The sequence below is a fragment of the Hypomesus nipponensis genome, chromosome 4 (assembly GCF_054491055.1).
Source record: "Hypomesus nipponensis isolate SF chromosome 4, ASM5449105v1, whole genome shotgun sequence".
NCBI classification, from domain to species: domain Eukaryota; kingdom Metazoa; phylum Chordata; class Actinopteri; order Osmeriformes; family Osmeridae; genus Hypomesus; species Hypomesus nipponensis.
In genome coordinates, this window is record NC_140364.1 from 9,975,001 (window position 1) to 9,997,796 (window position 22,796).

The 22,796-nt window shown below is 48.3% G+C and overlaps 1 protein-coding gene across 1 annotated transcript in view; it reads right to left on the minus strand.

Moving 5' to 3' along the window:
* The window catches only part of foxo6b (forkhead box O6 b), a 22,687-nt gene extending 4,656 nt beyond the window's left edge, over positions 1 to 18,031 (minus strand). Inside the window, exon 1 of the mRNA XM_084695542.1 lies at positions 17,546 to 18,031. Coding sequence (XP_084551668.1) covers positions 17,546 to 18,031 — 486 coding nt within the window. The remainder of the gene's footprint in view (positions 1 to 17,545) is intronic.
* Between the last annotated feature and the right edge of the window lie 4,765 nt (positions 18,032 to 22,796).

A 22,796-nucleotide genomic window follows, 5' to 3' on the forward strand; every position in this document is an offset into this window, starting at 1 on the left:
CTGACCGACCCCAACCACAGCACATCACCCCGGCCAAGGACCGGAGCCAGGGACACAAATGAGCTGCTGTTAAGCGGCTAAGAGCCTTGTCATATCTCATGGGTTTGATGTCACCCTTCCGAGAGCCAGGTCAAGTGTGCTCTTCGTGTTAACTTGTCACACAGATCTAGACTGTAGCGAGGGGAGCCTCGTGAGACGAGGGACAGACAGTCAGAGCAGTTGGGTGACCTCGTCGGGAACTTCCGGCCTCCTCTTCCACTTCCTCCTCCTCCTCCACTTCCTCCTCCACTTCCTCCTCCTCCACTTCCTCCTCCTCCACTTCCTCCTCCACTTCCTCCTCCTCCACTTCCTCCTCCTCCACTTCCTCCTCCTCCACTACCTCCTCCTCCTTCGGGAGAGCAGGTTGCGCAACAGCAGGGTCCACCGCCAGGCGTTAGGCGTAAGTGTATAAATAGAACTGTCTGAGTCAGAGGCTGGTCACTCCAGCGGTTAGCTACAGGCTCTCACACACACACACACACAGGCTCCCAAAAACACCATACTCACTCACACCCACACACACACACAGACTCCCAACAACACCGTACTGACACACACGCTGTATTTCCATCTCTCTCTCTTCACACACCACGCCCCTAGCCCCACACACACATGGCCCGCTCACACTCCTCACTGCCCCCCCCTCCACACACACCCCAAAACTGGCAATCATACTTAATCCCTCTCCAGCCTGAGTAATCCCCGCCAATCCGGGGCTAATCCTGGTTAATTCTGGGCGCTCCTCTGTTGGGTTTCACCCTCCAACCGCAGCGACAGGGTGGGGATTGGTCGGATCATGGCGATGGAGGGTGGGCGCGGTGGCGATTGACATAATTGCTTGGACAGCGATGGTAAACCAAGAAAAACAAGCACAGGTTTCACAGGCCTGGAAAATCCGTCCAGATTGAGCCCTCTCCTCACGTCACAGCAACACTGTTGTTGCCACTCCTGGAGAAAACATGTTTTTCACTCAGCCCAGGCTATCCACGAGCACCAGTTCAGCCAATAGCTAACTGATCAGGCAACTCTACAAACCTGGCAACCCCCAGCCCTGATGCTACTGTAGTAAACAAACCTTTATTTTTCCATGCCAGCTTCCCCGAGGGGGTAAGAAGCAGATGTGAAAAACTGAGGCTTTGTAGGAGTTAAGGAGAGCAGGGAGAGAGCTGCTTCTGAGACCATGCCAAGGCCTGTTCTACCACCTCAATCTCAAGCTTAACAGAGCCTCTGAGCTCAGTGCTCCTTAGCGATCATTGATCCTGATTCCAAAATGAAGCACTTAAGACGCCTTGATCAAGCGTCTAATCCCGCAGTAATGAGATTGAGACCTTTTCACCCAGAACCTCAGCCCTGCTCACACGGACTCTTCGCATTGGCAAACACCTTCTGCCAACACTGCTCTCTCAATAATAGACTCTGTTTAGAGTGGGGGTGACAGTCTATTTGAGCCCCAGTCATTTTCAAGGTGAATTACAGACTTATGTGTGGTTAGGAAGGAGGAAAGGGAGGGAGGGAGGGAGGGAGGGAGGCAGGGAGGGAGGGAGGGAGGGAGGGAGGGAGGGAGGGAGGGAGGGAGGGAGGGAGGGAGGGAGGGAGGGAGGGAGGGAGGGAGGGAGGGAGGGAGGGAGGGAGGGAGGGAGGGAGGGAGGATGGGAGGATGGGAGGATGGAAGGAAGGAAGGAAGGAAGGAAGGAGATACAGAGAAAAGGAGAAATCATAGGACTGTCATATGACGTAAGACTTAGAGTCATAGAGTCTATGTGGCTCTTCATTTAAACGGCTGTAACCAATAGTCCTTCTACAGTTCTTCCTCTCATCTAACAATCCACTGTGTCTACCGTATGTGTTCACAATCATAGACTATCATCTATCATCATAGACAATACAGGGTTAGACATGCAGCATAGAGACTCAAACTCTGAGCTCTGAAACTTCACTGTCGCAGGTATCCACATAACGTATGCGGAAGGAGGAAATTCTATCAGCTAAACAGCTTGATATTCTGCCTTCTCCAGCTCCCCCTCCCAGCAGAGATGTGCCAGAAGAGTCTGTTCTTTGGAGGATTCAATAGAACATCATGTAGCGAATTTTATGGAGTCTCGCCCACTTTTAAGGAGGACTCTTAATTTACGACGCATTCCACACAGAGCGTTCCAGAAGGAGCATCCCTGTTTTACATTCCGCACAACGTTCCTTTAGACGGGATCCGGACAATCCGGTCGAGTGTTCTGGGGATTGTTCTGACAGAGCCTTCTGGAGAGCCAACAAGACCGTGCAAAGACGCAGTTTGGCGTTATTTATTAATCCATTTCATACAGCCAGGAGTCATTATGCATGGTCCTGTCAATGGGTATATCTCTCTATGGTGTGCATTTATTTGATAATAAGCAGGAGTGGGGGGAGAAGATAAAAAGAGCTGACTGCGTTCATTGTGGAGTATTTTCTGCAGGCGGGGGAGAGACTTAAATGAGAGCCAGCCAGTCTCTTGTGTGGGAACGGGTCTCGTCTGCTTAAGCCTGTCTGGAGGCAATCGATGGAAATTAGGCGACGCTAAAAGATCCACTTCCTGTGACTGATGTCAACGGCGGCGCTTGTCTCCCTTTGAAGGGAAATAAAGAGCAGGCAGAGGGGGGGGGGGGGGGGGGGGGGGCAGAGGGATTAATGGGGTTGGAGAAGGTGTGAGCTCACAGAGGTTGGGGGGGGGCGCTCAGCATGGGGGAGGGCAGATACAATGCTTCGGCGGATTGAGGAGAAAATATCAGGTCAGCTGCACCAGAGGAACGCTAGGTTGTAACAACACACACACAGGGAGGGAGGGAGGGAGGGAGGGAGGGAGGGAGGGAGGGAGGGAGGGAGGGAGGGAGGGAGGGAGGGAGGGAGGGAGGGAGGGAGGGAGGCAGGCAGGGAGGGAGGGAGGGAGGGAGGGAGGGAGGGAGGGAGGGAGGGAGGGAGGGAGGGAGGGAGGGAGGGAGGGAGGGAGGGAGGGAGGGAGGGAGGGAGGGAGGGAGGGAGGGAGGGAGGGAGGGAGGGAGGGAGGGAGGGAGGGAGGGAGCCTCTTAATATCAGTCTTGAGAGAATGACACGGACGGGCCTACACAAAGCTCAGTCACGCAAAAAATGGATATGGCTCCAGATTTCTACTGTACAGTATGTTCATTGTTAAAGAAGTGATATAAATGAACATTTTGTAGGAGTGGAAACTTCAAATTGATCAAGGCACAAAACAGCTCTGACAAAGTCCGGAGTGCATTGTTGGTGAACAAACCTGGACTACTGCACCAGTATAGACAGTGAGCATGATATAAAAAGAGTAGTTGGCAGGAGCAACAACAACAGAGGCAAGATGAGGGGATGTTGTGGGCGTCCTCTGTAGCGTTGAGGTCAGGGGAGTGTGAGGTGAACCAGTCAGCCAGTCTCTCCTCCTCTTAGAGCAGATAAGGACTTGAAGGCAGGCCTCAGGCGACAGAAGTCCCTACCCCCCACCCACCCCCCCCCACCCCACACACACACCACCAACACATCCCCTACCGCCCCCCTCCCTGTAGAGAGCCAGAGCCCTGGGGAAGCCAGCCAGGGAACCAGGGAGAGAACCAGGGAGGGGGAGGACAGTGTCTGGTGCTGGGAGGGTTAACCTGAGAAAGGTAGGCAGGAATAAGCCCAGGGCCCAGGGGGGCTGACTGGGAAGGCCATCCCCAGCAGACCGCTCACTAATTGGTGCTGCCGCTCCAGCGAGGGGAGCCTCTGCTGTACGGACGGACGGACGGACTGACGGACACGAGAAGGCGAGGGAGAGCCCGGGGGTGGGGGGGGGGGTGGGGGGGGGGGGGGGTGGGGGGGGGGGGGGGGGTGGGCAAGGAGAGGCCGTATAAAAATAGAGCGGGCAGATTAAGGAGCATCTGAGAGCGAAGCGGGGGATCGGAAAATCCTCAGCTTATGCCAGCCCTGGGCAGAGCGAGGGAGACGGAGCGCGAGGCGGGGCGGGAACAGCCGGCTTCGGCAGAGCCAGGCCACATCTCATGTCAGCAGCAGCAGCACCTCCAGCACTGCCTCCAGACATGGGTCTTGCTATATACAGCATATATATACTTACTAGGTTTAACACTGTATGTAGTGTATAGATCAATCTGGGCGCGCTTCATTGGACACTACAAATAATTGCTCAGTCACTCAAGCGCACAACCGTGAGCCCCGTCAAATATGCGCCAGTCACGGTCAAACCCTCTAACGCCACTGATCTCTGGCCCAGATCTGCTCTCGTCATTGCCTCCCCGGAACACCTCCACACCTCACCACCCCCCCCCCCACTCAGGCCCCACCTCAACGGGTAGCATCCACCCTCCAACCCCGCCCCCAAGAAGCCTGGACGCTGCAGGTGGGGTGAGGAGACACCTGTGGGAGCCCAGAGCTCCGTGGGAGCCAGAGAAGCAGACCTGCCACCTGGCAGTGGGCCTCGGAGGGAGACAGCAGACGCCTCTCACCTCGCCTCCCACCTCGCCTTCCACCTCGCCTCCAGGCACATGACTAGAGGAGCCCGGCTCGGAGAGACAGCTTCGAGGGGGCGGGGGTGTGATCATTCAGGATGGGTGGAAAGCAAGTACACCAATAATGACACATTACTACAGTAGATACTGGGTGCATGATTGGAATACAGTGCACGGTTTAATTCTCCTGAGGTCTAATTTGTCAAAGTGCTCTGAAAGGACATAAAAAAAAAGGACATAAAAACCTACTGAAACTCTGGTGTAAAATAACATCCAGCTGATCCCATCCCAATCATATCTAATCATGATTTATCAACGCTGTACTTTAGAACCATGGAAACAAACTGTCTTTCAAACTGGTTTTGTCACACACCAAATGTATACAAAATGTTTGGGGTACGTGATGTGAGGGGTAACTGATGGTGCTTTCATAACCTTTGTGTTTGAGAGAAGAGAAACTTGATATCTGCAATGAACCTCTAAGCCGACACCAGACAATAGAATGCTAGAAATAGCCGTCCTTGTGAAGTGCAGTCTGCTCTGAACGACCCATTCCTGGGATAAGAAGATTAGACCACTTCATTCTGTCACGTTGTGAACAAAAAACAAAAAAAAAGTATTTAAATGTGCGTTGGGACTTTTCCTTTTGTAAACGGTTTGCAAATTCACACCTTCACACCTCCTCAGACTTGTCATGCCACTCTTGTTAGTCGGGCATTCTTAAAACACACACACACACGAGAACACCAAAAACACACGTTTGATACTATGTGCATCGACGCGTCCGTGCGGACACAAAGAAACACACATATCAAGAAACACACACACACACAGAAACACACACATACAGATACACGCACACAGCAAACCCACACACATCTCACGCTCGTGCTCTGTTCGCCAGGCACTCTGGGCCTGCTCATTACTACAATGCCAAGCTACCAGTTGCTAAGGAGACCTGAGGGAGAGGGAGGGTTCCTGTTGCCATGGCAGCAAGGCTGCTTCCTGCCAACTGTCTTTCCCCATGAGACCTGACCATAGTAGACGGAGAGAAAGGGAGAGAGACAGGGGAGGAATACAGGGGAGAGAATGAAGTGAAGAAAGAGAGTTGGTTGGGGGGGTTATGGTTAAGATGTTGAAAGGGAAAGACTTGTAAATACTGGCTGGAGGCTCGGCTTGTCAGAGAACTACGCTCGCGCGCGCGGGGAGGGGGGACGCTGAAATAATGTGCTGCTAAATTGATGAGGTGAAAAGAGAGAGCGTGAGGGACACAGTGAAAGGAGCTTTTGAAAGCCTCAGTGTGTGTGAGAGACACAGGGAGAGAGAGAGAGAGAGAGAGAGAGAGAGAGAGAGAGAGAGAGAGAGAGACAGAGAGAGAGAGAGAGAGAGAGAGAGAGAGAGAGACAGAGAGACAGAGAAACAGAGAGAGAGAGAGAGAGAGAGAGAGAGAGAGAGAGAGAGAGAGAGAGAGAGAGAGAGAAGAGAGAGAGAGAGAGAGAGAGAGAGAGACAGACAGAGAGAGAGAGAGAGAGAGAGAGAGAGAGAGAGAGAGAGAGAGAGAGAGAGAGAGACAGAGAGAGAGAGAGAGAGAGAGAGAGAGAGAGAGAGACAGAGAGAGAGAGAGAGAGAGAGAGAGAGAGAGAGAGAGAGAGAGAGAGAAATAAAGCCGCTTTTCCATTGCCACAATGGCAGGGCCCACGCTCAGCGTCTCCCTGTGTCTCTGTGTTTGTCAACTGGTGACTGCACAACATGGCTGCCCACAACCAGAGCCAGGCGTTCAGAACGACAGAACATCCAGAACTAGTGCCTTACCCCCTCCCCTCCCCGGCCATTCACCTCCCACCGTGCCTTGTCCTGGAGTGAACCTCTGGGCTGCCAGGGAAACCAGATCTGACACAGTTTCAGAGCGCCAATCGCACAACCTATCCGTCATGGAAAACTCTGCCAGGGAGATTATGAGCGGCCGTAAAATAAGAGACACAGAGACACAGACACAAAGAGAGAAAGAGTGAGAGACAGGAGACAGACAAGGACAGTAAGAGAGGGGGAGGGGAAAGAGACAGAGAGAGAGACAGAAAGATGCAGAGAGCAATGAGTGAGGGGGAGGAGACAGAGACAGAGACCAAATGCAAAAGTCAAACAGAAAGACAGAAAAACAAACGTAGGGAAGGGGGGTGTGGTTCGTACAAGAGAAAGAGACTTTCTCAATCTCCAAATTAAAAGAAGCCTCATTGTTCTTCCTCGCCCATCCTTCTCTCTGACTTCACTGGGTTGGGGTCAGAGTTATTAAATTCTTCTTCTCACTGCCTACAACTATTTTCTACAATGAAGCAGGCTCAGCCTATTTAATGGGGATTGTCTCCTCGTTGGAAGGCACGTTGTACAGTGGACAGAGAACACACATAATGAGGATGTGAGAGATGTATCCTTTAACAAACAATTGATTTTCTTGTATTTGCCTCGTTTCTGACTTAGTTAGCACTCCATAACCCTTAAACCATCCTACGTTGACACACGCACGCTCACATGCAGGCACACACACGCACGCACACACACACACATGCTCCCTCTTGATTCCAGCCAATAGAAAGATCTCCCTCTCATTTTCCCACTGCCTCTTCTCTACTCTCTCAGTCTGTCTGTTTCTCATTGCCAGGGAATGTGGCGTCTGTCTCGTTCTCACAGACTCCAGGAAGCCAGAGACGCTGCCTGCTCTGCCCAGGCCCCGGCCTCGGTCTCAGCCTCGGTCCCAGCCTCGGTCCCAACCGCTGCACAGGCCTCACTTTGATGAATCTCTGCCCCCCCCCCCGCGCACCCCCCCCCCCCCCCGCTCACCCAGCTTCTCCGCCTCACATACAGACGTGCCTTTATTGACTTATTCATGCATGGGTTTGTTTCAAGGGTTGAGCTCCTGTCTGCCAGCCTGACAGACAACCCCCAACCTCCTCCCCCATCTCCAAATACCCCCTCCACCCCACCCTCCATACACACACACACACAACCCCCCCCCACCACCACCCCCCGGCCCCCAATCCCAGCATGGCACCAAAGGGGCTCAGGGTTCACTTGGGGTTCCTCTCTAGTTTCCCCTCCTCGTCATCCTCTCCTCCTCCCCCTCTTCCATCTCTCTACATTCTATCCAACTCTCTCTCGTTCCCCTTCTCTCACTCGCTCCTCTCCTCCCCCCCCCCCCCCCCACGTCTCAATGGTTAGGATCCAGTGAGAGGGAAGGTATGCCCACATTTCCTGGAACAAAGACAGCCCAATTAAGTCAGTTTGAGTTAGGGTCTGTGTGGCAAGGAGAAAGGAAACACAGAACGGGGGAGAGAGAGACGGAGAGAGAGCGAGAAGAGAGGAGACAGTCTAACGAGAGAGAAGAGGGGGAAGAGCAGAAGAAGAGCGGAAGAGGAGTGCGAGTCACTTTGTAGCGGAAGCGGGTCGACTCGCTTCGTTTTTAGCTCCTCAATGGGAGACGATGAAATATTAATAAGCGCTCCAGCCACACACTTCAGAGGCCTATGGTAGAGCTTAAAGTCTAATGAGAATCTCCTCATGAATTGCTAATGGAGATGCTGGAATGTGTGTTTTGTGCGTGTTTGTGTGTGTTCCAGTGTTCCAGTTTATGCGTGTTTTTGTGTGTGCATGCGTGTGTGTGTTTGTGCGTGTGCTTGCATGCATGTGTTTGTGTGTGTGTGTGTGTGCATTTGTGTGTATGTGTGTTGGTCAGTTGGTAACAGAGGGGTGGAGCACAGCAACTCTTTCAAAAAGAAGAGAGGGAACTTCATTAGGGGCTGGTAGCCCCCTCCCCCCCACTCTCACAAACATACACAGACCATCTCAACAACATACTTTCCCCTGAAAAGCCACTGACAAATGTGGATGTCACATAAACAAGTTATACACTGCATGCCACACGAATCTACACTGACACATGACATGGAAATAAAAATGTACTAGCATATAACTGTGCTTATGGACAATATCAAATCATTTAGATCAAAAATCAATTTAATATTCTAAATCACAGTAGCACCACCATGTACCATCTACTTGTCTTATGGAACCATTCTGTCTTTGTGTGGGTACAGTACCTCAATGAGTGACCCAGTCTCTGTTAGACGTGTGGCTAAGGCCAAGGGGAAGGGAGAGAAGGGAGAGAAGGGAGAGAAGGGAGAGAAGGGGAAGGCTCTGCAGAGTGGAGCAGAGCAGAACACCTCCTGCCTCGACTCCCGTAACCCCTGCTGGCTAATGGCAGGGCCGGGCCCCGCGCTCAGGGACCGTGGGCCCCATGCTCAGGGACCGTGGGCCGCGAGCGAGCCTGGAACACTGGGGCGGCCCTGAGGTACAGTGCTGCGTGAGAGCGTTGCTTAGTGACCTCGTTTCTAACCATCCTGGCACCCCCCCACCCCCCCCCACCCCCCGTCCAGAGGTGAAAAAAAAAGAGGCACACGGGGAGAGTACCTTGAACCAACAGAGCATCTCCAGCACCCAGAGGAACTCTGAGCCCTGACAGGGCTGGGCCCTCTGGGGAGACTGTAGGACAACACCTGACACCACGACGCGATGGAGAGACACAGAGAGAGGAGTGGTGTGAGGGAGAGAGGACAGAGCGTGAGGATGCTCACGAAGGCATGCTCGAGCACGTGTCGTCGGCTGCACGTCGGCCGCCATGCGCCGCTCTCCATCGGCCAATGGGGTTCACGTGGGGAAGGGTTGAGGCGGGGCATGGCATGCCATATGCGTGCGGAGAAATGCCGAGAAACACATGGGATAAATGCGTCTCTGAGAATGTGTGGGAGGTGGGGTTCATTAACGGTAATGTGGATTTGTGTATGTTGTGTGGGTGTGTGTGTGTGTGTGTGTGGGTGGGTGGGTGGGTGGGGGGGGTGGGAGGAGTGTGTGTTAGAGGGGTGAGGGTGGGGGTGGGGGGCCTTTCCGCCTGAGTGGGGCTGTCACTGGGTATCAGTCAGCCGGGCAACGGCAGGCGGTGCAGATCATTAGCAGAGACAGAGAGAGGGAAGGGGAGAGAGAGGGAAGGAGAGAGGGGAAAGAGAGAGGGGCGAAAAAAGAAAGAGGGAGCGGAGGGACGGAGTAGAGGGGCGGGAGGGAGGGAGGGAGGGAGGGAGGGAGGGAGGGAGGGAGGGAGGGAGGGAGGGAGGGAGGGAGGGAGGGAGGGAGGGAGGGAGGGAGGGAGGGAGGGAGGGAGGGAGGGAGGGAGGGAGGGAGGGAGGGAGGGAGGGAGCCTCTTAATATCAGTCTTGAGAGAATGACACGGACGGGCCTACACAAAGCTCAGTCACACAATCAGAACCCTGCATCCTCTCCACCATCCCTCTCTCTCTCTCTCTCTCTCTCTCTCTCTCTCTCTCTCTCTCTCTCTCTCTCTCTCTCTCTCTCTCTCTCTCTCTCTACGCCTCTATTCCCCCCACCCCACTCCCCATCTCCCAGTCTGACACCCTCTCCCTCCAGTACACGTTCACTGGGTTAACAAGATACAGGCTGGAGGTTCGAGATCTCACGCAGCCTGATGGTCCTCAATCATATCAACAGGACTCAACCAGAGACTGTATATCGTATGGAACACATGACAAAACCACCTCCTCCTCCCCCTCTCCCTCCAATCCCTCCTCCTCCTCTATCTAACCTCCCCATTCCTCCTTTTCATCCAGTGACTCCTCCTCTTTCTTCTCCACCTCCTCCTCCCCTCCCTCTCTCATGGGACCGCCTGGTGTCTTCTCTCATCTTGGTTTTCAGGCCCCTCTCCTCTGTGTGGAGGTCCTCTCCTCATCCCAGGCGTCAGTCGTAACTCATCTTTTAGTGCAGCGTCGTACGGTGACCACCCTCTGCTCAGCAACACCGTTAAACGGACAGATTAATGCTACTATAAAATCTACCGATGGGGTGCAGTGGCAGTCATCAAAATGGTATGTGTACAGACGATGGCATCAAGGTTTTGATGAAGTCAGGCTTTAGGTGAGAAAATACATCATTCGCCAGACTGCAAGACATTAGGTGAAGGAGGAAGGGGAAGGACAGAAGGGAAGGAGGGAAGGAGACAGGCTGTGACAAAGGAGAGGAAGATCAGGATAGGTGACAAAGAGGGGTGGGCAGGGGAGGGTGAAGGGGTTTTTGTTCCTTCGAGTCCATGTCAAGAGAAATTCTTTCAATATTCAAATAGATTTTACATGATGTCCTTATTTTGTGAACAAAGAAACCTTAGAATCAACATATATTCATTTGCCTTGATACATAAAAATAAAGCAATATCCTTTGGATAATCAGTAATGCAAAAAATATTTTCCAACGTCATTACACACGTGGTACATATTCTGATTTAAAACAGTCAAATCTGGGTCCTGACCAAGCTCATCAATGCATAAAACTAAGCCTTGAAATCGACAATCGAAAAAAAAAAAAAAGATTTGGAAATATTCCAGATTACATCCCAAATCATATTAACATTTGACCAAATGCCTCCACTGTGGATTCAAGTGCAATTTAGTAGAGAAGCGGACCTAATCTAAATGTTCATGAAGGCGGGCTGGGAGCTTTTTATCTGAGCCTTCAAACGCCATCTAAAATAAGGAGAGAAAGAGAGGGTAGCACTCAAAGAGACGAAAGATGCCAGTGGTTAGATTACAGAGAGAGGAAGAGAAACAAAGGGGGAGAGACGGAGAGAGAGACATGAGAGACAGAGGGAGTCTGGGTTCAAACCAGGCTATCTGTCGTCTATGGCTCAGCCACCACATGGACAGAATGCTGAACGCAGAGTTTTGAATCCTGACCTACTTTCATCAAATTGACACAGAAATCCAAGCTGAGATGTCGTCTCCTGCTCCCAACCTCTACTTCCCCCCCTGGCCTGCCCTTACAGTCTCCACCTATTCCGATCAAGTTAATCGTCTTTATTGCAATCCCCAAAATATCGTTGATGATTTTAAAAAGATTCCATGAATAAGTCAGTGTCTTGAATGACTTCAGCTTCTCTATTCAACGCACTTCAGGCTACAATTATAAGGTGTCAGAATGTTCCGTTGGACTAATGAATATTCATAAAGGCAAAATACTGTAGCTCCTTTATGGCAGTGGTAGACAACAGACATTTCGCTTTGTTTCCATTTATCTAGCTTGGCATCGTCATGAATTTGGCAGTCACAATCCTCACAAACATGCCAACTAGTAAACATGCTCATCTGCTCCTGAACGGGCAACCGACTCGAAGCTCAGGTCAAAATTGATTTCAGCATCTCAAATATAATCTATAAAGTTTAATTGGAATAGGGGTCCATAGTTTTTTTTCTCCTTATTAGTATTAGTAATTAGTAATAAAATTTGAATTGTAGAGCTGACTTGTGAGAGGGCTGGATTGTATGCAACACTACTGAGCCCTGTCTGATTGATGTTGAACGTCACTTGAACATGAGAATACTTCATTGAGAATAATCAGCATTAATGGTGACAGATAATGGAGTAGACGAGTTAAGTGTCCCGCTAATGTGAGACGTTTCTCTTTCCTGACAATCAGGTCCATTATTTGCTTTCATGACATTTGAGCTTTTTAGGAAAGCAGAAACAGACTAGCAAACAACATCAATTGCCAGCTAAACTACTGGCAATTAAACGGTGAGATGAGATGTCTTTGGTTAAATACATTGCTCTGCCTGAGGGACATGGTCAAACCCAAGGATGAACCGTTCTGTGGTCAGCCCAGCGGTCAACCAAGTGGTTGGGGTAATGGATTAGCAACTGGAGGGCAAAAGTAGTCATCCGTCCATTCTACCATCTTTCTATTTCTCCATTCCTGCACTTTTCGATCCCTCTATACCACCTTTCTGTAAGCTTCCATTCTCCTTCTGTCCATCCCTCCATTCCATCTTCCCTCCATCCCTTTATTTCTCCATGCCTCCACTGCTCCATCCTTCCAAACCTCTCCACCCCTGCAGCCCTACATCTCTCCATCTCTCCACCCCTCCAGCCGTCCATCCCTCCATCTCTCCAACCCTCCATCCTTCCATCCCTCCCTCCAGTGGCGTTAATCACAGGCCTGCAGTCATCTACTGATTACCTCCCATCAATCTTAGTTTTCAGGAGCCTCTGAAGGGAGAAGCCCCTTATGAAGATCTGATTAAAAATGTAAGTACCTCGTAATATAAGCACATGCCTGGCTTCTTTGTCAATATTTAACGCTCGCCAGCTTCGATAGCGATTCATTGACTGCACGCAAACAGGGCAGTTCAGCGGTTAACACAGTGGTTGGCCCGGGCCCGACCCGGGTGCAGGCAGACGTGAGGCTGGCTGACAGAGATGTGCGGAAGTCATCTGGGGCTGAAGGAGACTGGAAGATGGGGGGGGGGGGGCTGCTGGGAGAGATGCACATCCTGTCTGCAATTAAGGTGGAATCAGAAGAAGAGGTCTGCTCTGCCTTGATAATGAGCCTCGTCTGAATTATTAACTAGAGCTGCACTCCCCCCCCCCCCCCGGACTTGCACTCCCATCAGGCACACACACACACACATGCATACACACACACAACCACACACACACACAACCACACAAATACACAAGTACACCTTGTACACTCACACACATTACAGCCTGGGTGAAAAGTTTCATTGGACTGTGGCACTATAAAAACAATTGCACAGAGACAACCAGGTAACTACCATTGCTGCACCATGCACCATGTACTCAAAACATAGACAGTAGCGTATTTAGAGTATAACTTATGTAGTTATAGTTAATATGTGTACTACTGCAGTTACATTCTTAATACTGTGTGTGCTACTGCTGTTCCATGTATTGTACTGTGTACTACTGCAGTTCTATTTACTGTACTGTGTGTACTAATTCAGTTACACTCGTAGAACATGGAGAGCAACTGGAGTACAGACGAACCAGATGAACTCGCACAGAACAACCGTAAAGCAGGGGGACACATGCTGCAGGCTGGCTGGCCCACTCCCACAAGCAGCCAAACAGCACAGACACAGGAATACTTGTCGGAACACCCTGGGGTCTGGAACTGGTCATAGCTCAGCGTTAGAGCATTTGACTGCAGACCATGAGGTTGCAGGTAAAAAAACAAAAACTCCTAAATAAGCATGTTATTGTTATCAGAAACACACCAATGGTGGGTGCTGTGCTTCCCTGGCCCTGGTTTTTATGACACAATGGGCAGCGGGCCCGAGCCTGGCCCGCCCTGGCTGCGTGCGTCTGGACCCAGTTTTCACTGTGGAATTTCCGTCCCGTGGCTTGCTCAACATCCTCCTCTGCGATCGCGCCCAACAATTTATTTCGATCGTGATTGAAGTGGGAGAGCTGAGAGAGGGAATATGGTCTTCTATTTCGGCGTTATTCGTTTAAGCAGGGTGTACACGCCTTTTTACCCGCCCCCCCTCGCCCTTACCCCCTCCTCCCCAGTCACCCCCCCCCCACACACACACACACACACCCCAACCCCCGCACCGTCAAGAAAGGTTTTGGCCACACTCAACCAAATTCTCAAGTGTCCCCAGTTCTACGGCATTCAAACAGATCTGAAAGTCTGTGCTCCAAGCACCCACCGACAAGATCCCTGGAGAAAATCCCTACTGTCTCCACCCTAGGACCACCCCCCCCCCCTCCCCCCTAAACCACCATTGACAAGACCAAATGGCCATTCATTCCATTTCTTACTCCTTCCCTCCTTCCACAGACTGATCTGACTGGGTCTACGGCAGCCCCTCACAGCCCCCCCCCCCCCCTCACGGCCCCCCAAGGCTAGTGCCAGGCCCCGCCAACTCGAGAGCTCCCCTCTCCTTCTGCTGCGCCTTTTGTGATAATAACAATAACAGAGGAGGCGCTGCGGAGGGCTTTCTGTTAAGCCCCCGCCATGCTGCCTGGCACGGGGAACCTCTAAGCCCGTTTCCACCATCACCAACCCAATTCCCCTCTGCCTCGACTGGGGCCCCAGCATCACAGGATGCATTAAGGCTGCTATCAATGTGCTCAGCGTCTGGGGCCACCGTCTCTCTCTTTCTCTTCATCTCTCTCTCGTTCTTTGCATACTCAATTCAATTCCAAGGAACTTTATTGGTAGGACAAAATATAATAGGTTTTCTTCAAACATGTCTCTCTTTCTCTTGCCATTTGTGACTCTTTACTTCTCTGGTGCTTTTTGGTTTGTTCTTTTCCGATTACTTTACTTGTATTTTCGGTGATACAATTCCCAGCTAAGCAAAATGCCCACTTGCCTTTGTGCCCTTCTGGTGTGTATCAGAAGTAACAAGCTCATCAAATACAAGCAACATCAGATCTCTGCCTTCCTGCCTGCCTACCTGTCACTCGCTCCATGAGTATCAGTCTGTCTGAGGCTATTGTGCATAAATGTATTGTCTGTCCACACACACATCTCATCCCAAAGCTATCCACACACAGATGCAAGCAGTATCATATACTTAGACTATTCTATGCCAGCCCTTTACTCCTCACATCAATGAGACATTCGATTCCGTTTTTTTCTTGACCTCAGGAAAAACAGCACATCTTCAATGTACAAGTGCACATTGAATATGGTCAGAACAGCAAACCACAAAGACAGAACCGCACGGTAAAATACATCTAAATCTGGCTGTACATGATACAATCATGATCGTGCGTGACTACACACACAAAAACCTGATATGTGTGTTTAGGTGTGCGTGTGTGTTTGTATGTACTTGTGCATTTTTTATGTGTACCTTTGTACCTTTGTGTGCATGTGTGTGCGTGTGTGTGTGTGTGTATGTGTGTGTGTGTGTGTGTGTGTGTGTGTGCGTGTGTGTGTGTGTGTGTGTGTGTGCGTGTGTGTGTGTGTGTGTCCAATAAAACTCCCTTGGGCCCGGTCACCATTAGTACCAGAGTGCGGTCAGGACTGGGCCTTCCCAGAAAACACACCATTATTAATAGTCTCTATCTGTGGATCTGTTTCAGTCTGGGAGACCAAAAGGCTCCACAGCCAAGACAATGACAAAGAGCCCAGAGGCTGAGTCTACCTCCAGTATTGCACAGCACCTTGTTAAGATTGCTTTTAATATACGGATCTGATTCTTCTCCCCCTTGTACATCTATCCATCTATCTACCCCCCCATTTAATTTCATCAGCAGCAACTGATGGGCAATTTCAAAGAGAAGGCAACTAGCTATTCAAATGTACATGGTGTAACTGTGTGTGTGTGTGTGTGTGTGTGTGTGTGTGTGTGTGTGTGTGTGTGTGTGCGTGTGTAAGAGTGTGTAAGTGTGTGTCTGTGTGCTTAAAATCGTATTAAAACTGGTGCCAACTGTTACAGCCCAACATGTGCGTGCATGTGAGTCGGTTTTTAAGAGTGTTTTTATGATTGAATCAACTTGTTTTTGCCTAACTTGGTGCCTTCCAGCCAATCAGAGCTGTGCCAAACCAGCCAATCAAAGCGTCAACACAAAGCCCTATGGAGAAATTTGAGCTGACATCCAGCTGGGCATCCCTGGGCAGCACAAACAAGGCCTCAGGAATTAAGCCCCTTTTAAATCCAATTTTAAACCTAACCATAAAGATTGGAGTATTGCTATTCCATGTACTTATGCCTAAATGGAATGGTCATTTCACAAGAATAATCTCTGTCTTAATGCGGCACTCTTCTCCAAATGTTATGAGGCTGGTATTTCAAGTTAAAGAGATGCCAGGAAATAAAGGGAAGCTATTTTAGGGAAACAGAAATCATCTGTGAAGAAAAGTACATCATGATTTAAAGGACAGTTGACAAAATGTGAGAAAAGGGACTGAACTAAAAACAATACTTGAGGAAGCTTAAGCCTGCTCACAGTGTCTGCATGTGATGCAGATGGAACCTCAGACATGACAAGGAAACTTGTTCCTCTTTCTATCCGCTTGGACAGATTTGTGAATATAATCAACAATGTGTATGGTTTGAGGGTCCACAGTAGGGACCAGTGTCAAGAGACCATTGAAATATCCACATGCTTCATTGGCAGCTGGGCAGAGGTAGTTTTACCATGTAGGGTGATCATTTTTTTGGTCCCCACCAATGTTCAAACCATACCTAGGGCTATGTCAACAAAAATGGCATATTCTGTTGTACCATTCATGTTGACCTAATCTACATGATGATCTGAAAACACACAACATTAGAAATCAGGATTTATAGGTCTTACAAGGGCATGATACAAAAGCCTGACATCAAGACAGCTCAGTTTTCTTTTGTTGAAGTTGGGGGAAAAAATAATTTGCATTTAGTCTCAACCACGGAGAGACACCACGAACAAAACAATATCGAGAATTATGGTCGAATAACATAGTTTTGATCGATTTATTACACTAACATTATCTTCTTTTGCATTTAAATTATAATCTATAGTAGTATCTGTTTGTTGACTCTGTTATAGTCGCATATTTAATGTCCCTCTGCCGTTGCCGTTGTCAAAACCGCCAATTGCACAGCCTGTGCGTAATTTTACGCGCGCGCAATGGATAGAAGGGGCGGGCTCGGTTTGTCCACAGAGGGTTAATCTAGAGTCAAGAGCCGTCTGTGACGCTGAACCTAAGGAATTGTAGAAATGACCGGGGACGCACTTATGTCCCCCGTATGACCCGTTTTTCAAACTTCTAAGCAGATGCTGCCACACAACTTGAACATAAAAACGTCTGACATAGCCTAGCATGTGAAATGGACATTGTAACGGCGCATTGTGTAAGATTATCTAATATTGAGCTGACATGGGCGTTTACATTTGAACGGATTTGTCTTGCTATACACAAGCCACAAACCCAAATACGATGAACCCAGTGAACCCCTTTCCCATCCTTTCTACACATTGCATCGCGGAGTGTGGTAAACTAATAGGCAGCGACATGCTAAAACCTGACATTATAACATCGCAAGCATTATTGAGAACCAGCTGATAGTTGGGAATTCTGGATGACTAATAACTCATTGTTAAGCGCACGAATGTTGTTTGAATAAACAATTGGAAAAAGATTACTATAGCTTTATTATATCAAGTGACCGTACCTTCCATCCAGCTGAACTATTGCTGTCACCTTTATCCTTGAAATAAGGGACAAAGCGCACCATCCAATCGTAAATCTGTGACAAAGTAAGTCTCTTCTCGGGCGTACTTTCAATGGCACGCGTGATGAGATCCGCGTATGACTGGTTTCCCCATGCGTTCCGCCGGGAGGACTTAGATTTGCGCAGCTGGCCGGCGACATCAAGCGCTGCCCCGGACATACACGTAGGAGCAGCGGCAATAGGGGCTGGGGCGCCGGCTGGATGTTTTATCTCTGTCGGCGCACCACCTCTTCTACATGTAGGAACGTTGTACTGCTCCACTTTAACAGATGCCAGGGGTAGACCTCGAGTGGCCTCCTCTCCCCCAGGAAAATCCTCTGGACAAGGTAGCGGCCAGGTGCACGAGCGAGGTCGGCCCTGAGGTTCGAATTCCGAATCGATTTCAACCTGATGCGCATCCATTCCGTTGTTCTCCATCATAAGCATGGTCCTGAATAACGCCGAACCGGCAAGGTCACTGTAGAAAACCTGTATAAATCCTACAACAGCTTGAGAGTTCTTCAAATACCCAAACTGTCTTTTTTAACAGCAAACGCTATTGTCTGAAACAAAAATATGAACCAATATCAAAAAGCCGGGTGCGGCGTGGAAAATGATCATTCTGCACGACCACATGCAGCATCAGAATACACCAACAACATGTATCCGTGGCATCAACAAAAATACAAGTCTCTCTTCCATGTTAATTGGCAGATAGTACAACACATTGAGGAACGCACGCCAGTCCGGGTGACGGTTAAAAATCCATTCTGAGATCCTGCATAGGCTACTTCAGCACCGCGGACTTGTGCCCCCTGTGATCGTTCCTTTGCAGCAACAGTTGATTTCTTTGACAGACGGGTTGACAAGCGACTGTGCCAAGATGCTTGTAATAATATCGAATCAACCCCCAAATTAAAGCCACATAAATGTACTTTAGTTTCCGAGGGTCTGTTCACAGTTTCTGTCGTCTGGTATCTCCGTCCTCTGCAGATTTGTGACCTGCTTCACACGCAAGCGCTCACGCGAACACACTCATAACTGATAGTAACACACTGCGAGCGCAATTACTCCCTTAAAATAGGACCTCATGAATCATTTATAAAGCCGCAGAATTCCAGACGAAAAAGCCTCGCGGCTTTTGTTGCATTCTCTGCCTTCCCTTCTACGCTGAAGACGCCCTGTCATGTGTTTCCCAACCTCTGTTTCGTTAGATTGTCAGAAAACCGTTCGTTCTACAGTTGTACACCCCTGTCTCTCAGCATCAAGCGACTACATTGTAGCGTGGAATAAGTGTTGCTAACACATAATTGGACGACGCTTCGATCAAGTCACACCCTCTAGAACAGGTTTAGAGCCAAAGGAATATCTAATCTTTCCCACCTTCCACATGGAAACCGAACTGAGCTGAAAAAATACTTAACAATACAATTTGTGATTTAGTATAGTTCTATGTTTTGGTTTTAAGTATTTAATGGGTTTCTGTCGAAATCATTTGTTAGCCTACATGTATTTTAAGGTAACCAAATCAAACATTAAATATAACTGCAAGCAGCTATATAAAATGTACATATACAAATGTACGTTGTAGAAGGTCAAGAATTGGATAACAAGAGACAACACATCAACTGTTGAATTGTTATGAATAGAAAGGGCACATTGATGTGGACATTGAATTCAGCCATATTGGTTTGTATTTAATTTAACTAAATATTGCTTTGAAACACATGTATCCCACACATCTACTACAAATGTAGGTTTTCTACACACACGATGGAAGAAATACGATGCGCTGGCTAGATGAAGCTTCATCTTATCTACAAAGCATAAGTTAAAAAGATCAGATCTAGTTCTGGCACTTCTTGAATGGTAATCCCCTCAGAATGAAACATTGCTGTTACTATTATGAATAAACAGCTAGACATCTACTGTGGGTACCTGGCTTCCTATTTCCCTAAACTGATAATCATGACATGCCTGTTGGCTGCAGCTGGATTTGAACCTATGACCTTACACTTAACAGTACACCGTGTCCGTCCATTAGATATCCTCTGTTTTGGAAAATGTTGTTTTCAGTTACTGTATTAAAAAACTAGGCTGTTTCTCCTGGCATGTCCAAGTATTGTTAGATTTGGCTTTAGTTTAAACAGCTGTAATTCAGTCATATTTTGACATATCAAAGTAAAATTGTGCATGGTACTTCGGAGTGGTGTCATCTTGAAGCCGATTAGGTTTGAAAAATCCCCCATGACAGTAGATTTATTAACACAAAGATATTGAGGTAATGTGTACATTTACATAAATACACCCCTTTCATCCTACCGGAGGAACTAATGTAGGAATACAATAAAAGGAACCCTTAATACCATCAAAACAGTAGGTTTCCTCCTACTGGAGGAACCCTTAATACCATCAAAAACAATAGGTTTCCTCCTAACGGAGAAACCCTTCCATTCCTCACTCAAAAATGTCCTTCTCAACGTTTTTTGAAAGGAAAAGAAAAGGTACAGTGTTCTCTTTTTTTCCAGGGTTATAATATCAAAAGAATGACCAGTGAACAGAAGGCTGACATTTTGTCCAGATATACAGCTCTGGACTCCATAGTTGATGATGTGTTGAATATGACTGGTTCTAATTTCATTTACAGTAGTAGTAGGTAGACTAATGGGCCAGACAATTGATCTATTGGAGGCAATGCTATTTCAATTCAATTAGGTTATACTGTGAACCCTTTGAAATAGTAATTGGCTTGCAGCTTCATGTCAAGCCATTCTCTGTTGGATTGTTCTCTCTCAGCAGAGAAGGGAGAGGCAGTTGTGAATGTCACACTCAATTGGTGCCGGATTGCCGGTCGGTGGACCACGCACCCCTATCCAGTCACCGCGGGAGGGGGATATTGCACACTTCCTTTTTATTGGCACCAGCAACACAATCCGGTCTGCATCACCCTGGTTTGATTACGCATGAGTATCCACATCCTTTCCACCCTGAAAACTGAGTCACACTGGCCCCCTCCCCATTTAAATCATCCAGAGGAACAAGTGCTTTCTAATGTTGTGTTTTGGGTTGTAATTTTAGGTGAAAAATACCCTGCTGGTGAAGTTAGGCTGAGCAACAGGCTTTCAGCTGGTTGTCAATGACGACCCAAACATATCCTCAAATGCTCTCTAATGGAATGCTTTCCTCCTGACTAATACATCTCTAATATATGACTAATATATCTCAAGACAAGGGGGGATGCGATAGCCTACAGAAAGAAAGAGAAAATGAGACAATGAGATGAGAGAGAGAGAGAGAGAGAGAGAGAGGTATGGAGTGTAAGAGAGAAAGGGGGGAAAGAGGAGGGAGAGAGAATTCGAGAAAAGTGGAGACATGCTGTAAATAAGAACAAACGGAGCGAAAATGCAAACCACATGGCACTGCGGTTCCGAGGGGAGATTTTTTATGCACCGCAGTGAAGTTGTAACAGGAATGTGGTGTTACTCCTATCCTATGGAATGAAAACACCAACTCCGTGCCAACCCAACGGATGTAATGTTCTGGTGTGGCCTAGTCATCTCGTCAACACCAGAGCTGGCCCTGAGCCTTTGACAGACATATACTGTAATTATGAAAGTCTGAAAGTCCCTACAGCACAAAAAGGTCCACCTCTCCCATTAGGTAATGCCAGCCACATACAGTGTTCCCAGTCTCATCTCCTCCAGGCCTGATTATTAAATCTAGCTGTGGATAATGATGATCCCATGTTGTTTTGAAACTTCATGAGAGGATCAATCATGTTTTAGACAGAAAGCCTGGCCTCAAGGCCATGCTTGTGTTGTACCTGGAGGTCTAATACAGTGTCTCGTCAAACAAGCCTGCAGTGAGTTTGAGGACAAGCACTCAGTTGATAATGATTGTGTTTTCAACTGTATGTATCAGCCAGCCAGCCACCCAGGGTTATTGATGTGTTTCTGACTGGTGTGGAGGGGCTCTCCTTGACTTGAGGGCTCACCATCCTCAATGTTACATACACTGATGGAATGCTACAAATACTGCTGAGGTTGACTGCTGCAAACACTGCCATTTGTACAGCATGTTGTTACCCCATGACATGATTTAGCATATACCCAACAAACTCCTAAATAGCCTAAATTTGGTTATGGAAAAAGGTACAAAGTTGATATACGTATAATCATATATGTTTCCGTATACTGTATGTTATGGAAAACATGCTGTAAATGTAAACCGGTTTGGGGTGTTTGTCATCAGAGTTGTTTGGGTTCCAGACTGAAGCTATTTGGAATTATTGGATAATTGTTGTTTACATTTTCATTTAGTCATCTAGCAGATGCTGTTATCCAGGGCGACTTAGAGTAAGTACAGTTTCCTCAAGGATCACAAAGACTCTTGCTTAGAGTCTTGTTGCTCTTGTTGGTTAGTGGTAACTGATTTAAATTGTTGTACTCGCTGTGACATATTTTATTTTACTGTTACTTGCTTTTCCACAGGTACACTTGCACTTATAGCGATTCATGTTGTTTAATTGTAACTTGTCTGACTACATGCTCTTATGGTTCTTCCCTATGGCACTTATTTTGGTTGTTCACAATGTGTGCTTCATGTTTTAGACCTGCAATGTTTTGGGGCTATCTTGTTGTTATTATCAGTGACCTATGCACTTTGTAAAGCTCTCTCTTGGAAGTCGCTTTGGATGAAAGCGTCTGCTAAATGAATAAAAGTAAATGTACAGGGTTTAGTGTTTAGGGTTTAGGGTTTGAAATGGAAAAGTTGTAGTTGAGCTTTGAGATCCATTCCTTCTGCATCCCTATTCATCCATCCTCCCTTTGCCCTCCCTTCCAAAACAGCTCACAGCAGTTACATAAGAGTGCTGTAAGACTTGTTTTCTAGTGTGACAGGCCCGGGTGTGTGTGGAAACTGGGGCCTCTCCGAGCCTGAGCTACAGCCAAGCAAGCGGCCGCTGAACATCACCAAACCCTTCCCTCACTCTTCTCTCTCAGTCATTCCCTTTCTTTCTTTCTCTCTCTCTCTTGAACTGTCTGTCTATCTTTAATTAATTCTCCCTTTTTAATGTTTTCTCTCCCTCACACTCTTTTTGTCTGTCTATCTGTCTGTCTGTCTGTCTCTCTCTCTCTCTCTCTCTCTCTCTCTCTCTCTCTCTCTCTCTCTCTCTCTCTCTCTTTCTCTCCCTCTCTCTCTCTCTCTCTCCCTC